This window comes from Melozone crissalis, unplaced genomic scaffold (assembly GCF_028551555.1).
Source record: "Melozone crissalis strain CALT ecotype California unplaced genomic scaffold, PUWL_Pcris_2 ptg000062l_1, whole genome shotgun sequence".
NCBI classification, from domain to species: domain Eukaryota; kingdom Metazoa; phylum Chordata; class Aves; order Passeriformes; family Passerellidae; genus Melozone; species Melozone crissalis.
Window position 1 is genome coordinate 1,621,397 of NW_026535840.1, and position 18,224 is coordinate 1,639,620.

The following is an 18,224-nucleotide window of genomic DNA, read 5'->3' on the forward strand; positions in this document are numbered from 1 at the left end:
GCTAACCTAGACACCTGCAAGCTGGAAAAGCAGGTCATGCTTTAACAGGGCAACCTCTGTGTGTTTTGGGCAGATTTAACTTTTCCTGCACTCTTTGCTACACCATTGCCATGGCAATGCTGTACCAGGAGCCTGCTGAGTCATTTGTGGTACAAGGAGCAAAAGGAGGAAAAGATCACAGCATCCTTGCCCTGGGAATCTCAGCAGTCACTGCACAGGCTGGTTATCCCATCCTTGCCATGGGAATCTCAGCAGTCAGTGCACAGGCTGGTTATATCCATCCCTGCCCTGGGAATCTCAGCAGTCAGTGCACAGGCTGGTTATCCCATCCTTGCCATGGGAATCTCAGCAGTCAGTGCACAGGCTGGTTATCCCATCCTTGCCATGGGAATCTCAGCAGTCACTGCACAGGCTGGTTATCCCATCCTTGCCCTGGGAATCTCAGCAGTCAGTGCACAGGCTGGTTATCCCATCCTTGCCATGGGAATCTCAGCAGTCAGTGCACAGGCTGGTTATCCCATCCTTGCCATGGGAATCTCAGCAGTCACTGCACAGGCTGGTTATCCCATCCTTGCCCTGGGAATCTCAGCAGTCACTGCACAGTGTGATTATCCCATCCTTGCCCTGGGAATCTCAGCAGTCAGTGCACAGTGTGATTATCCCATCCTTGCCCTGGGAATCTCAGCAGTCACTGCACAGCGTTGTTATATCCATCCTTGCCCTGGGAATCTCAGCAGTCAGTGCACAGGCTGGTTATCCCATCCTTGCCATGGGAATCTCAGCAGTCACTGCACAGGCTGGTTATCCCATCCTTGCCATGGGAATCTCAGCAGTCACTGCACAGGCTGGTTATCCCATCCTTGCCATGGGAATCTCAGCAGTCACTGCACAGGCTGGTTATCCCATCCTTGCCATGGGAATCTCAGCAGTCAGTGCACAGGCTGGTTATCCCATCCTTGCCCTGGGAATCTCAGCAGTCAGTGCACAGGCTGGTTATATCCATCCCTGCCCTGGGAATCTCAGCAGTCACTGCACAGGCTGGTTATCCCATCCTTGCCATGGGAATCTCAGCAGTCACTGCACAGGCTGGTTATATCCATCCTTGCCCTGGTAAGCAGTAACACTGAGGAGCTCAGCACAAAACATTGGCTGTCTCCTCCTCTTTTGCTACCCAGCTCTTTCAGGCAGAAACATAAACACAAACACAGTCTGACAGTGAAAGATAATACTCATTTATCCCCAAAACGAGACCTGTCTGGGATACTGCTTTAATGACATGGCAGCTCTTGTGTGTATTAAGAAAATTGTGAAATCTTCTTACCTCATCTAGCTTGGATTGTCGGCAGGGGAAGGAAAATGTAAACCCGACTGGCAGTTTCTTGTCTTTGATTTGTTGTTTCTCCATAAAGTCTCCCAGGCATTCAGCAACATGATCAAAAAGCTGTAAGAAAAATATAAAACCACCGTGATTAGAGATACAGCTCCAGGGAGAAAATGTTTCAAACTCCATATGAAAACTGCTCTGAGTGAGGGGAAAGGGAAAAACAGCTCTCCAGATTTTAAAAGCTGTATAAATGGCATAGCTATGCAAATACTCTCAAGCAGGGCATATTAACACCTTAATAATTAATACATTATGAAATGCACTGTCCTTTTACACACCTAATTCTGCAGGCATCTTTTACACCCATATAAAAACACTTCCTGAAACAAGAGGCTCGTGGCTCTCGAGCCTGCTGTAACCCTTCCACTTAACATCTGATGAGAACAAAAATGCTCTTTTAACCTTTCTATAACAGGAAGGAGCCAGTCCAAAGAACATTTGGGATCCAGTCCCAGAGGAGGTTGAGCACTTTTACAGTGGTGTAGAGAAAACAACATCTGCTTCACTCAAGCATTGCTGAGAGCAGAGAACCCAGCACTTTGCAGGAGCCACCCAAAAGAACATCATCTCAAATCTATTCTCAAAGCACACGAAAAAGAAACAAAAAGGAAACCCAAGGGATTCATCTAAATATTTCCCATGTTCTGAGAAACAACCCAAAATGGGGATATTTTCTGCATTTTTTGAAAGGTTGATCTACGCAGGCAGATCCACCAGGTACCAACTCCCACCCAGATGGCACCCGTGACCATGGCACTCAGTGTCCCTGTCAGCCAGGCCAGGAACCAGGCAGGCACAAAGCACCTGGAAAACCCCTCAGGTAGACTGCAATGCTCAAAGCTGAAATCAAGCCTGAGCAATTGAGACAACAAAACCACAGGTTTGTGTTTACCAGCCCCAGAAAGCCAGACATGCCTTCAACTGACCCATGCCACAGATGGATGGCAAGCTATTAACAAGTCACTGCCTGCCCCAGGATATAACTGGGCCTCACATTTTAACTCCCTGAAAAACAAAAACCCAAAGAAAATGAAACAAATCCTATCTACAGCATTGGTGGGATGAGAGGAGGTAATCTGCCTAGAAGACTGGGGATAACTGGGAGGGAGTGCACAAAGACATCTGTTGGTTCCAATTAGCCCACACGGCTTTATTAAGAACAATTGAGAGTCTTGGAGAGACAGGAATGTACTACAGACAGACTGCAGCAATTACAAAGGATGAATAGGAATATTCTGTCCTTCAAAGCAGGTCAAGAAGCAGCGTGTGTAATGTTACAATTAAACTGAACACCTTAAAGTCATGCCTTAAATGAGGTCAGATTTGATTAAGGAAAAGTACAGTGGTTTCCCAGGGAGAATGTTGCCATTCATTGCCCTGGGCAAATCAAAGACATTTTCCTGAGCCCACGCAGAGAAACAACTTGGGAATGCAATGCACTCTGCTGCACTTCTGGAAGACAATCTTCAGCTGTCCAGATGAGGGACAGAGGAATTAGGAAAAGAACTACATTTACATAATAAAATATGGCAACTTCTCCAGGAGGAACACAGAAACAGCAGGAGTCTATGTTTTGATTGTGCTTCCCATCTGAAAGTATCTTGCTGAATACTCAATCCTACTAAACTTTCAACTGCTTCCAGGACTACAGGGTCTGATGCAGGGTCTGGCTGTGCTACTGCTGCTCATAAACCACAGAGGGATGGCATGGCTCAAAAGCAGAAAAAAGATAGGCATTTATTGGCTTTGCTACCACTAACACTCATAATTTTTCCTGAGGAGACTAAAGTGTGTGTCCATGCCCACATTAACATTCAAACCTCACCAGTGCCAAATGACTCTGGCTGGACAGAGGCAACATTACAAAAACGCAGTAAAATTTCATTGAAGTAGGGAAGGTGCACTGAGGAAAAATCAAAATCTTCTTTTACCCACAGATTTGCAGTAGGGAACAGCGTGAGCCAAATATTTTATCATATGTCAAAATTATGGACAGAGAGAATGCCACAGCCAAGAGGGAAGGATCAGTCTGATTTATAGACCTGAGGCAATACAGCCTGAGACCCTGAGCAACAGATCAGGTTTAATTCCCCTGCCCAAGGAGCTGCCTCTTGGGCTCCAAGAGGTCTCCACAAGGATGCATTTGGCCAGCAGACAGGAGACTTGGACAAGCAACTGGAGATCCAAGCTCAGACCCAAGCCCCTCAATGGGGATGCTTTAAGGAGCAAGGAAACCACAGTTTCAGATCCAGAGAACAGCCACAAATCCATAAGGTACCTGCAGTGGTGGCAGAACACAAAAAGCAACACCAAAATCAAGTCTCAGGCGCATTGCCATTCACTGAGCTGACACAGGAGACAGGATTCTTACAAATTTTAGACCTGCTATTACACTGCTGAAGTGAATCAGAGTTTTACCCTTGACTTCAATAGGAAACTGTCTCTGACTGGCAAAGCTGTGAGCCCATGCCTGACAGATGGACAAAACTGGAAGTTTGAATGCCGTGAAGTAGAAAATATCAAAATGAACCATGTTAGTGAGATGTGAAGCCATAAATTCACAATCTTTCAATAAGCTGATTAGGCACTAAGCTTTAGGAGTGTAACTCAGCAAAGTTAATGACACAGCTTGCTGGGAATCATTAGCAGCCTACCCTACACAGGCAGCTCAGTCCAAGTATTCCACAAATCTGGCTGGGACATGTCAGAAAACCTCAAGCATCCGTCACAAGCACCAAATCACCAGCTGCCTGGGCATCCCCCATGCTTCCCTCTGAGGGCACACAGCAAGCACTGGACATCATCACGGAACAACTTCAAACCCAGCTGCTGTTCTGATAATGCTTCCAAGTTCTGCTCTCGTTTTCCTGGTACTTCAATCCTGTGCCCATGGGGTCAGCAGAAGCCTTGCTTGCCTTTCTTTCAGCCTAAAAGCCATGACAAAGCCTATCAGCCTGAGCTCCACACTGCTCCTTCCCAGCAGCCAAATGGCCTCTGGATACTGAAAAATTAAAACACAGACATGACAAAGACATGGAAGGAAAGCAGACCTGATGTCTCCCATCCTAGCTTCTCCTTACCACCCTTATCAGAATCCCCTAAAGCCAGCCTGCCTTGCCTCCCCAGGGCAGACACTGGGGTGTGCAGACACCCTGCTCCCTGTCAGCCTCCAGCTCCTGACACCCATCCATGGACAAACAAACAACCCCTGCTGCCACCCTGCCTCTGAGCAGCCCACCCAGCTTCCCTGCCCCTGGCAGCCACAGGCAGCTCAGCTCAGCTCCAAAACCAGCCTGTGGGAAAGCCACTGCACGACCTTCTGGCCCAAAAACAAAGCAATAAGGTTAGGAAGAGTCCTTGCAAGAAGGTCATTTCACTGCTGTGGTTCAGATATGACAGCAATGCTTTTATCAGTTCTACTGACAAGCCATGAGTGCCATCTTACACTCACTTATTACATACAGACAATAAATATATTAAGGTGACTACAGAAAATAAATGAAAGGTAAAAATGCTGTTCCCATAAATTTTCTTTCTCTCCTATTTTGCTTGTTCTTCTGAAACAAGCTTTACGTTTCCTGCAGGTCTCACACTCCTGAACAGCACCTCATTCTAATAAAAAGTGTAGAAACCTTGTTGTTTCCAACAGTGAAAATTACTTGTTTTGCCTTAGGCTGACACGGAGACAAATCTGCCAGTGTAATCCACTTCCTGATCATAAAAAAAAAAAAAAAATACTTTCAAAGAGCTCAATCTGAAATCCAAGTGAATGGATACAAATATTTTCTACTCTTGGAACAAGGAAGACTAAAAAAATAAACCCTTTCAATTACTCAACAAAACTTAAGTGAAGCTGTGCCAACACATTCTATCAGCTTCCCGTACCGTGATTTTTTCAGTGTACTTGTACTTTTCATGAATGCTGAGTTGCTCAGACTGCCAGCACAGAGATGTGGCTGTCATGGTGATTCCTACCCCTCATCCAACACTACAATTGCAGGGCTGGTCATGTTCATTGCTTACAAAGGCTAAGTTGTTTTCCTGCTCTCCATTTGTACTAATGCAAAGAAAGTTGACTACAAAAGCCAGAATTTTTATTTCTAAGCCATTTTTCCCCTCTTTTATCCAGAAGTCTCCCATGGGATGACAGCAGCTTTGCAGCACCCATGCATGCTCTGTCACACCGCTTACTCCTTTTTTCAGTGCTCACACTGAGGTGCAGTCTGCATGCTGTAGGTACAGCTGTTACAAAGCTAAGCTCAGTCTTGTGGAGTTTTCTAAAATCCAAGGAGCTAATCTCCAGAGAGATGTGCCAAGGAAGAGGTGCTTACCCGTGTCCCGCTCCCGTGCATGATGTCCTCTGGGGTGTTGTAGATTTCACTTTCCATCTGCACCGTCTGCTTTTTCTCATGCGAAACCTTCACCCGAAGGATTCGGAAGTAGGAGCCACCAAGATCCAGTGCAATGAAATCTCCTTTCTCTATGTGGAAAACAAGACACAAGTGATTAAAAATCACATGCATCACAAATCTGGGAAACATCAAGCTTGGTAAAGTGCAGCACTGAAGCAAATGTCCAGTCCCTACAGTGGCAGCTGCGGGGCATCCACGTGAACCTGATTCCATTGATCTGATTCCCTAAATTCCCTAACTGGTGCAATGGCAATGCCAACACCACTGATACACAGGCAACTGCAATGAAGTTCAATTCAAAACAGTGAACAGTCTGTATCCAGATCTCATGATGAAGATGGCAGAGCAAAGATCTCAGGAGAGACCCAAAAGAGATGTTGAAAGCAGACACACTAAAATGAAGGGATGCCAGACCACTGACAAGCAGCCTTTTGCTGCAAATAAACCTGTGTCATTTTGGCAAGTAACAGCGGATGGTGGCTGCTCTAAAATCAATAAATTACACACAGATGTAATGAAAGTAGGAACCGCCCCTAATCTCATGTCCAGAAAGGCTGAGAGTCACTGCAAACTGCAGACAGGTAAGAGAAGTCAGAGAAAGGACAGCTTAAAAAACCAGCCCTGTACTGCTGCAGGAGTTACTCAGAAGTTGTGATGCCTTGCACAGAGCTCCTAATACCTGCCCAGGAGGAAACAACTGGGGTACCTCCATCTCCCCCTGTGCTGGAGAGAGCTGAAGCCAATCCAGCAGCCTGCAATGTCACAGACTGCAGGCACCTGGGCTGGCTATCAGAGCAATGACGCCTCTGGCACCCCTGCAGAGCAAGGCACACATATTTGCCTGACCTGCCGTGCTATCTCGTGCCCTACAGAAGAGGGAGCAAAGACAGGGATTGCCAAAGTCTGCCAAAAGATAATGTGTAGGGAAGCAGAGAGCACAGCTTTCTCACACAGGAGTGCGTGTCCAGGCTGCAGATAATCACCAGGGCTCTTGGCAAGGATTTGTGTCTGTGCATGGCATCCCCAGGCTGACTGAGGCTGCTCAGAGGGCAGCAGAGCAAAGGCGGTTTTCTCATCATCTTCCTCATCAGCTGTGGCTTTCTGAAGGCCGTTCCTAACATTGCTGTTTTTCCACTTCTACCTAAACTCAAAGTGGAAGAAGCTCTAGCAGCTGGGAAGATTGTTGTGATATGTTATCTCAAACACACTCAGCTCCCAGAGCCTTCTGACCCCAGGCTGTCATGAAAATTCAAGGTATGCAATTTATCCACGAGCATTTCCAGAGCCATTCTTGCCTCTGAGATTGTTCTGTCCAATCTCATATCAAAACTCCTGAAGTCTGACCTAGTGAGCTGCTCCTCCTCATCACCCCCTGCACCTCTGGGAGCCTCATCCCAGTCAGCAAAGCTGATGAGCTGCACAAGGTGTCCCTCAGGGCAAGATCTTTAACAGAAACAGACCAAGAGAGGCAAAAACACACTGCAAATGCCCCTTTGGATTTCCAAGGTTGCAGTGTAACACAGAAACAAAACACTGTCATGTGAGAAACCACAAAGAACAATAAACTCCATACAGAAAAACACAGCAAAATTACAGGGGGAGCCCACAACTTCTAATACATCTCCTAATTTTACTGCACTGCAATGCAACTTGTCCTTCTTGCTGCCCAAGACGTGGGCAAGCTGAGTTTGCCAAAACACAGAACTTGCAGTGCTTCCCTACCTGTTTCTGAGCAGTGTGGCCTTAAACACTGCTTTGCACCAGTACAAATGTCACTTAAAGCATGAGCACACACAAACTGGAGATACAGCTCCTTTTATTTGGCTCAGCATAAAAAATTCATAACCCACTTCACCACAGCCAGTCTGGAAGTCAAACACTGAGCACAAGTTTCTCATTAAGCCAAATACCCAAATAAGCTTTATCTTATGGGTATCATCTGTTGAGTGCAGGCCATTACCCCCAAGAACTAATGGGAAAATCAACACTGGGCCAGATGGCCCCTTTTAGTGTTTACCTCAAACAAACACTACACTTCTGAAATACCTTCCTTGTAAATAAATTAACGGGTTAGGGTGCTTGATTTCCAGCGCCATCAAGCTCATTGCAAGGTAAAAAATTATTAAGAATCATCCTCCACCCTTTAAAAGGTCTCTGAACTGGAGTGTAAAGCTTTCTGCATGCAACTGGAGTTTTCTCTTAGTGCACCTGTGGAATTAAACCCAAGTAGCAGCATTTAATCTGTGCTTTGTAACACCAATGCCCAATCAAACCTGCTGTGAATTTATCTGGACTTTGAAAGCATTTTGAATTAGCTTGAGGTACCATTCTGGGCACTGGGGACTGAAAAACCTCATGGCTTTTGTAAATTAAACAACTCTGAATGAAAGGGGGGGAAAAATCTGCTAACATCAACACCTCCAGAGTCTCTAGAATTACTGCTCACAAACTCCTTGTTGAAAAAGAACACAAGCACAGATCTGAAACTAAACAACAGTATTTTTCTGAATAGTCAGCTCCCATAATAATAATTGGACTCAGAGGAAAGAGCTTACAAGGCAGTAATTAGAGACAGGCCAGAGAAAAGGGCAGGCTTTCAGCCTCTGGCTTTCACGGAGGGACAGCTGAAGGCACAAATTGCCATCTTTGGGCACATCAACACAGCCACGTCCCTGAGGGCCCCCCAGCAGCTTTGGGAGGAAGAGGGAAGGGGCTGTGCACCTGTCCTGGCAGCACCTGTGCCATGGCTGTGCCAGGCACACGGGGGTGAGTCAGGGCAAGAAACGCCACAACACCCCCTCAGAGCAAACATTGCTCATACCTGGCCTCAGAACATGCCCTTTCAGGGACAATGGAATGGCTCTACCTGTCCAACACCCATCCAAAGGGGCTCCAGCCACCCACACACACACACAGATCAGCACTGAGTTCTACAGAACTGGGCAAGGCACTGCCTTGCTGTGATCCGTGCTGCAAAGCACTGCCAGCAGCGGAGAGGCTGGCAGGAGCCAGGCAGCTCAGGAGCACCCACACACACACACTGTGCCCAGCCTGGAGAGGCTGGCAGGAGCCAGGCAGCTCAGGAGCAGGAACTGGGTGCCCTGGACACAACACACCAGGTTCTTTTTTAAGGAGGTGTGTAATGCATGATCTGAAATGAATGCCCTGACACACGGACACGCCTGCACACAGCCAGGGCTGCTCACTGCTCTGGCTCCTCCTGGGGCCCAGCAGTGCCAACCAACCTCATCACACTTCTCTGGCCATGTGCAGATCCTCCTTTTCCTGGGCCACCTCTAATCTTCCCAGATTGTACAATGGAACAGTTTTCAAAGTTATTTGACTCACTGCAAGCAGCTCGGGTTTGGTGCTGAGCAGTGCCTGACCAAGCAGGGAACCGGGGACAAGTCACTACTCAAATGAACTCAAATCAATGAAAAAAACGGATTTTGGAGCCAGTAGAAATGCTGGGATTCCACAAAAGCCCTCAAGTCACCTCGTGCGCAAACCCTGAGTGCAGCCTCTGCCTGTGACCCAGCTGTGTGTGTGGCAGCTTCTGGTTTTCTCAACAGGCTGCAAATTTCAACACAACATTTCAACATAACAGCCAGCAATGCTAAATTAAGGGAAAGAGAGGATTCAAACACATTCTCCCTTTGGTTTTCCTCAGACAGCAAGTCACATCTCAACTAAAAGCCTGAGATGGAAGAAAGCAACACCAAAGCAAAGCTATCAAAGAAATTCCACCTGCCAGACAGCAGCACCAATTTACACAAAGCACCTGGCCTCGTGTTCTTTCACCAATAAATTCTCGATTTTAACTCAAACAAACAAAAACAACCCTCAAAATAGGTAATAACTCTGTTATGCAGTTCTTGCAATCTCTGCACACAGGTAGGCACCAAACTAGTTAATTTGTGGTAGGCACCACATTAGTTAACCAGCTCATGCTACATGAGAGGGAAACCCAGTGTTACTACTAAATAATAAACACTATTATATAATTTTTATAAATACATTTAGACGCTCTACATATGGTATTTTTTAAAAACACATAGTAATTTTTAAGTAACAGAGGCAATCTTGTTCTCAATTACCAACGTAACACCTTTTTGGTGTCTGATAGCAGTTTGTGCCACTTTTATCTGGTACAGTGGGCATGGAAAAAACAAGTCCTGCATCCAGATGGCAAAAACTTAGCACAACAGAGCAGCAGCTTTGCAGCCCAATGCTACATCATCCTCAAGTTCTGTGAGTTTTCCACCAAGGCAGTCTAGAAGAGGAAGCTACAAAATGCAAAATTATTGCCAGGAAACTCAAATCCAGCCTGTAATGGTTCACAGTTCCACTGGGGAAAAAATAAGAAGAGGAGATGTTAAAGGAAACAGCACATCACTAAAAGCCACTGTATTTAGGACTCTAGGTCACATGAGAGTGAGCTGCATGAATCAAAAATCATCTATGTGAAGTACTGACTGCTGGCAGACAGGTCTCAGAGTAAATGTACTGAGGGATAGTGAATGACTGCTGGGATGGGCCCTTCCATTGGCACCAAAATGCCTTTGACAAAGGAATCACAAAATCTGTGGGAACAGACCTGCACAGAGGGGAGGCTGCCCTCGAGATGCTGTCTGGGCTTGCCAGGAAGCAAATCCCTCTTGTTCTTGCTAGGACATTGTGCATTTCCAACAAATGTGCTGACTATGGAAAACACACCCTCAGCTGCTTACCTGAGCCGTCAGGAATGGACCTCACGAAGGTGGGAAGCATCTTCACAGTGGCTGTGGGGTTGAAATCCCTGGAGAGGCCGTTCTTCATCTCCCTCCTGAAGCGAGCCATGACGTCCAGCAGCGTTTCGTCCGAGAGCCGCATGGCGTAGAGGTACTTGTCGATCTGGGGGACACACAGCACCCCGGCATCAAGGGCTGCCCTCTCTTTCTCTGCAAGGCTGCTGCAGCCCCAGCACGGCCCCAGGGCTCTGGCCAAGCTCAGGACACAGCCTCACGCCTTATCTTCTGACTCAAAGTCACGGAGAACGTACGAGTCCAAGGCCTCCCGAGGTGAGCTCCATCCTACTGTCATCCCATGGCAGCCCCACATCGATTTGCCTCCTCACTCCCACACAAAACCATCTTTCCACCACCGCCTCCAGCCCTTGCCCCACTTCTCAGCTCTCCTGACTGTCCATGAGCTGAACAGCTGGAGCTAAAAATCCCTCTTTTGGCACCTTGTCCCAGCTGGGAGATGTGGGTGTCAGGGGTGCTTTGTGTTTAAAGCCTCACACTGGGAAGGACTTGCCACAGTGGTTTTGGGGCTACATCACAGGCTAAAAAAATTATTTTGATGTAGCAGACCACTCTCCCTATCCCGTTCCAAAGCTACAACGAACAGAGGGTCTGCAAAGACAGAACTTGACTGTGAGCAGATGGCACCTTCCTCCTCATGACAAAACATCAAATTAAAAGTTGTTGACTTCTCCCTTGCAGCTTCCAATGACAGGAGCTTGCTTTACCTCCTTGGAAAAAGGAGGCACTTCTAGTTTTCCAACAATATTGCTTCCCATAATATTACAACCACCTTCACTGTCAGGAAGACTGAGAGATGCTTTGATGCCTGAAAAATACAACATGGCCTGGAGGGGTTCTTGCCAAACACACCTCCCACCCTTTTTGCCTCAGTTGCCAGTCTATTCTTGCCTTGTTTCTTTACCTGCCTTGGATATTTGGTTCCACAAATGGCTCAGATCGAAGCCACACCTTTGGGATCACTTTTGCTTGCAGCTTAGCAAGACAAAAAAAAAAAAACAAACAACCCTGCCCATGTTTTCTGTCCTCAGCAAAACTGGAAAAGCCACCTCATTTTAAACCCCAGGCCAGCTCTGTGCCAAGGCTCCCTGTGTCTCCTTGGCTGCTCTGGAAGCCCTGAGAGCAGCTCATCTCCAAGCTGGCATTTGTGTCTTACAAGACCAAGGCCACAAAAAACCACTTTATGTAAAACACAGGCACACAAGCACTCCATATACCAGGGACTTTGAGACAGGAAGTGATGAATAATGCCCTTCACAAAGGAAATGCAATCAAAATCTCATTAAACCTTCAGCTGACCATAAAAGCAGCACCAATCTGACTGCTCATACAGAAAGCACTCCTGCCCACCCTACTCAAGGTCTCCCCAAAGACAGCATCTCCCTGAGCCAGGCACCCTCCTGCCATGACCCAGCACTTATTTACACAGGCAGGCAGAAGGCACGGAGAGCGCTGCTGGGCACAGCATCCCGCCTGATCCCCAAGCACAGGGCTGGGGACCACAGGGGACACAGCCAGAGGCTGCACAAGCCGTGAACTTTTCAGTGTCGTGGCTTGCAGAGGAACAATGCCGTGATTGATAACACCACGGTGAAACGAGACCGTGCATTTTCCCCACGAAGCGGTGACGTGACGGTGCAGGCGTACAGCTGAAGGCCAGAAGAGCTGAGCTCAGGTTCTCTGCAACAGAGGCCGAATGCAAGACCCCAGGGCAGCGTCCCCACATCCCTGCTGTGTCCTGTGCCGCCCTCACAGCAACAACCACAGCCAGCCACGGGCATCCTTCCCCTCCAAGAATAAAATCCTGGATGGATGGGACGTGCCCTCTCTGCAGCCCCAAACGCCGTGGGGATGGACGCAGAGGCTGGAGTCTGGCTAGGCAAGAAGGCCTCTCGCTCATGGCAAACCCTGCCATGTTTTTTTTTAGCAGAGTGTGTAAAGCCATGATGTCAGAGCATGAGGATACTCCCTTTAAAAAGGAGGGGAGGAACCAACCTCTTTTTCAGGCTGAGCTTCCAGCAGCCCACGCTGCCGCTCAGAGGGACGATTCCCCAGCTCTCCCAGTGAAAGCTACAGTAAACACCGCTCGCGGTCAGACTCATACACCCCTCTACAAAGCCCCAGCGCTGCATCCTCCTCCCAAAAGCAGGGCGGAAGGGTTCCCGCTCACCGAAAGCGCTGCTGTGAGCGCAGGTTGTGGCGTTTGCACAGTCAGGACTGACGAGCCCATTCTCCCCACCTCTGCCCCTGCGCTGCCCTCAGCAGCGAGGCAAAAGGGAGGGAGGGCTCTTTCTGCAGCCGTGAGAGACCAATGAGCGCGGCCAGCGCCCTTACATAATTGGGCCGGACGCTCCATGCAGGGAGCATCCCCTGCACGGCTTTGCACGGCGCCCGGGCCATCCATCTCCGCCGCCGAGACTCCCGGGGCGGGGACACCGAGTGACAACAGTCACTCCTACGTGGCACGGCTTCAAAGCCACGGAAAACTAAAAAAAAAAATAAAATAAAATAAAATAAGGGGTAAAAAGGGAGGTTTTTATTCTCCTTGGCGGGAGGAGGGTTAGTCATTCCAGCAGCGTGGCAGCAAGGGAGTCAGCGCAGCCCTCCGAGGGAGAACTCCCAGCAAATAGCCATAAATAACCCGAGGCAGGGGGGGCTGGAGGCTGGATTATGGCACGGAGGTTTAATAACTCCCTGCTCTGCCGGCAATCAAAGCCGATCACAAAGCAAAGCTCGGCTGTGGGAAGCTGTGGAAAGGCTGCCCAGGACACACAGGAGCAGCCCCACCGAGGCTCCCGTGGGAGACAGGTACCAGCCCTTCCTTCCCAGGGGATGGCAGAGGGCAGGAACAATTCCAGACAAGGAGCAGAAACACTCCTTTAATTAGCTGCCACCCCAGAGTCACCCCCTGAGGAAGGGCATCTTCCCACACCGCCACTATGGGAGTCCTCCTCTAAGAGCTCAGTCACTTTTTTTTTGTCTTTTTCTCAAAAGAGACCAAAACAAACCAGAGACAGAATCTGTGAGCAATTTTTTAAAAATAGGATTTCATCGTCTGAACCACATTCACATAATTTTTCCCAGTCGCAGTTTGTACTTGGAGAAAAGAAGTTTCTGAAAATCCAGCCACTGCAGCAGTTGTGAATAATTATAGATTAAACAGGCAGTGCCTTTAGCTTAAGCTCAAACTTAAAGGCCATTCCTTAAACACACGCCTCCATCCCCAGATACTGACAGCAGCCAGTGGCGTCCAAGAAGAGAGCACACCCAGAACAATTTCAGAAATCATCAGCACCTATTTTACCTTCATGCCAAAACCCTTCACCACGAAAACATTTTTCTGCAGAGCTAATCATACTCCTTTCAGCATGAGGAAGATTCAACAGGAGCCAAAGCAGGTTAAAACAAGTAGTTTAGACATTTGGAAATTGTTTGCGCTTACTGATGATTTATCAGATCGGTTCCTAAAAAGCCTTTATAGGGGCGGGTCACCAACACAGGGCTCTTCTGGATACTAGTTGTTACATTTTATACTACATTCCAACACGGTTTTTTCAAGGTTAAACATCCACACGTCCTCCTTCCGGGATGCCAAGATCTTTTCCTTCGCTCAGGTAAGACAACAAAAACATATTGTTCCCCTGACAGACAGAAACCAGGCAACACCTGGAGGCTCCCTGTGCCGGGGCCGGCCGCGGCAGGTACGAACCTGCTGGGAACAAAAGGCAGCTTTACAAAGCTGTACAAAGCTCTCCCCACGCGGGGCAGCGGCACAGGTACGCTCCGTGTTTCCCTCATCCCTCGGGATGGGAATCAGCCCTGCAGAGAAATGGGGGCCACAGCTGAGTTTGGGCCAAGCCCCCTGTCTGAGCAAGGGCGCTGAGCTCCTGCTCTGTCCCCGCAACGTGACAAACATTCAGGTGACAGATGTCTGCAAAAACATCTGGGTAATTTAACTGCTTGGACCACATGTGTACTCACACAGCACAGGGCATGACACAGTGCCCAGCAGCATGGAAGTGTCATTACTGAGTGGTTTCACTGGAAAACACTCCCTTCTTGCAGGGGCCACAGGGTTCTCACTATGAGCAACCCCTTCCTCCAACTCTACACCTCCAGCCTGCCAGGACTCATCTTGAGAAACATTCAAAAAATGACAATTTAAAAAAAAACAAGGGGGTACACACAAACACAGCAGAGCCAGTAGAGAAGCACTAGCTCTTAGATGCAGGGTCTGAAACCACCAGCCCCATCCATGCTCCTCCACAGGGTTCCCACCGTGGAAAGGCAGCTGCAGAGCGTTTCAGAGATGGGAATTAAAAAAAAAAAAAAAAAAAAAAAAAAGGAAAAGAAGGTCACAAGTGAAGAAGAAAGCTCAGGCTCAGCTTTGGCTTGTCAGTACTTTTAACCCCTTCCCAGCGCTCCTGCGACCCACAGCAGCATCCTGAAGGTGACCTGCCCGCCGTGCCACCAGACACTGAGCTGATGGCTGTGGCAGAGCAGCGAGGAGGAGCAGAGGAGCAGCCTGGCACCCAGGAGCCCCACGGGGAGAGCAGGGACCACGCCTTGCTCGGCAGCCCTGAGCCACGGGCACGTACCCGCAGAAAGTGCTGCTCTCCCGGAAGCCGGAGCAGAGGGAGGGACCTGAAATGAAGCCGTGCCTGCACGTATCCCTGGGAGCAGCACACTGATGGAGCACAGACCCCACAGCAGCACGCTGAGGTGGAGCAGGAGCACTTTTGCCCCACGGGGAAGCAGGGAATGGAGCCCACCAGCTGACAGGAGCTGCGGGGCAGCAGAGCCTCTGGCTGGCACAGGCATCCTCCCCACAGGACAGCCACGACCGAGGAGGCTCAATATCCGCTCCAAAAGGACACCAACAGGAAAAGATGTCTTGCGGCCTCTAAAAACAGCAGCCTGCTTTTTTTGACCGGGTTTTCTTTCTTTCTTCGCTTTTCCAGACAAAACCAGCTTGATCCATAAGAATGCTTTACAGCTCCCCGGCCAAATGGTTTCCCATACCGCCAGACAATAGCAGCCCCATGGTGCCAAACCAGCCTGCAATAAATAACCCCCAGAACACCGCAGAGTTTCTCTGTGCCTTCCCCACAGCCTTTCTGCCGCCCTCACCACCACACACACTCGTGCTTATCTTGGCCTTCTAAATATAACACACACAGCGAGACAGAGAAGGCCCTGGCCGGGCAGGCACGCCTGGCACCAGCAGCAGCACTCACAAATCCTGCAGGAAAAGGAGCACAGTGGGCCTGGCAATAGGAGAGGCAATAGGAGAGGAGGTGCAGAGCTGCAGGCTGAGCCTCTGGCTCCTCACGAGAGCCCCCAAAAGCCCCAAAGCACGGAAGGAAACGTGGAAACCATGGGGAGCTGTGCTGGGTTTTCTCCAAGGGAGACTGAGCCCGTCTCCAGTGGGGCAGGGCGGGTCACCCCCACACACTGGAGCGGAGGCCAGCCCAGGCACAGCCAGCAGCCCACAGGGATGGATGAGGCGCTCTCCTCCTGCTGGGGAGATGCTCAAGCCCCAAGAACACTACAGATCACTACTACTAATGCCGTCATTGAGGCTTTCCCGAAATATTTTAGGGATGCCCACACGCCCAGGTGGGTCACACGCACGCCTGAGGAGGTGGCAGAGGGGAAGCCTCGCTTTCCTGACGTCAGCCCGACTCACCGACATTTGCAATTATTTTCCCAATTCGTGTCCCCACATCCGAGCCCCAGGCTCCCCGCTCCCTACAGCTCTGCAATATGCTCGGATATTGGACTTAACTGCCATGTTTTTATTTATCCTGAGCCCCGGTCCCTTTTCCCTGTGGCAGTGCTCGATCCCAGCGCTGTGCCAACCACACAGCAGCAACCTCCTAATGCTGGAGGAAAAGAAGCCTATAGAAATGCTTCTTTTTGAGCACAGCCGACAACCATTTCCTGTAAATTCCGATCCTCCTGCGGCACTTAATTCAAAAACTGCCTGCTCCTCGCCTGCTGGAGTGGGGATGCTCCCAGGCATCCTCGGAAAGAAGGGGAAATTCCCTTTCCGGGGACGCTGGTGCCGACGAACACCATGAAAAGCCATCACTCCCATCGCTCACTGCCAAAGCCCCCAGGTCCTGCTGGACCGGCCGCTGTGCATCCATCACCCGCACCCCGCTGCCATCTCCACCGGCGATGCTCTGGAGAGTTTAAACCCGGGCTTATCCCTCCTTCCTCCCGCAGCCGGGTGGCTCTGGGGACAAAGCAACGAAACCATCGTGCGGACGGAAAAAAATCGAAATATTTTTTTAAAACAATTAAAAAAAAGAAAATTAAAAAAACCAAGAGGCGTGGGCGGGGCTCGGCCCTCGGCGGGGGGATGCCCATCTGACCTTTTTGACCTGGTCCTCCTTCAGCTCCGTGAAGTAGTAGGCCAGGAGCTGGGCGGCGATCATCCTGCCGGCTGCAGCGGCGGCTCCGCGCACGCAGCGATGCGGGGCCCGGGGATGGCCGCGCCGAGCCCGGCCCAGCCCAGCCGAGCTCCGCCCCTTCCTCCTCCTCCTCCTCCTCCTCCTCCTCCTCCTCCTGGGCTCGGCCCCGCCCGGCGGCTCCGAGCTGTGCCCGGCCTGCTGCAGGAGGAGAAGGAGGAGGGCAGCGCCCCGCTTCACCCTGAGGGGCGCCACAGCCGCCATGGAGGCGGGCGGCTGAGGGCTTCCCTGAGGGAAAAAAGGAGACAAAAAGCCCTTCTTGGTGGCCGTGGCCGGTGGCATCGTGGCCTGTGCCAAGGATAGCGTGAGGAAGCAGAGGATAGTGGAATCAGAGCCAGGAGCAGGGCTGTGATTCTCCGCCGTGCTCAGCACTGGCGGGGCCGCACCTCGAGTGCTGTGCCCAGTTCTGGGCCCCTGGATTCGGGAAGGTGCTGGAACGTGTCCAGAGAAAGGCAGCGGAGCCGGGGAAGGGTCTGGAGCGCAGATCTGACCAGGAGTGGCTGGGGAAGCCGGGGTGTTGAGCCCGGAGGAGGTTCAGGGTCACTCTCTGCAGCCCCCTGACAGGAGGCTGCGGCCACGAGAGGATGAGGCAGGACAAGAGGACACAGCTTTGAGCTGTGCCAGGAGGGTTTGGGTTGGGCATTAGGAGGAATTTCTTTAGGAAAAGGGTGATTAGGCATTGGCATGGGCTGCCCAGGGAGCAGTGGAGTCACTTTCCCTGGAGAGGTGTGAGGAAAGATTGGATACCCTGGCACGGTGGGGTCAGGCCTAGGAGGCACAGGGTGTGATTGTTACAGGGATCCTGTGCAGGGCCAGCAATCCCACTCTGATCCTGTGGGTCCCTTCCAGCTCAGGATGTCCTGTGATTCTACGATAAACACCGATGGAGAGGGCTCCTCCTCCCCACAACTTTGCCTTGTTGGAGTGCATTCCCCTGCGCCCCAAGGAGACATCCACCACCTTGAGGGCTCTGAGGGCCCACACACACATAAAGTTGTGAAAAACGCCGATCACTTGTTTTTGAAATTTTAAAATGTAATGGTAGTAAAATGGTTATAAAAATAGTAATACAATTAGAGTAATAATAATTCGGACAATTTGAATTAGGATAATACGAGACAATACAGACAAAGAGTTACAGACAGTC

At 49.8% G+C, this 18,224-nt stretch overlaps 1 protein-coding gene across 1 annotated transcript in view; it reads right to left on the reverse strand.

The window, feature by feature from the left end:
- The window catches only part of LOC128944958 (hexokinase-1), a 37,863-nt gene extending 20,740 nt beyond the window's left edge, over positions 1-17,123 (reverse strand). Inside the window, exons 1-4 of the mRNA XM_054288463.1 lie at positions 16,982-17,123; positions 10,527-10,689; positions 5,716-5,864; positions 1,322-1,441 (exon numbers count right to left, since the gene is read on the reverse strand). Of these exons, the coding sequence (XP_054144438.1) occupies positions 1,322-1,441; positions 5,716-5,864; positions 10,527-10,689; positions 16,982-17,044 (495 nt within the window). The 5' untranslated portion in view covers positions 17,045-17,123. The remainder of the gene's footprint in view (positions 1-1,321; positions 1,442-5,715; positions 5,865-10,526; positions 10,690-16,981) is intronic.
- Positions 17,124-18,224: the final 1,101 nt, after the last annotated feature.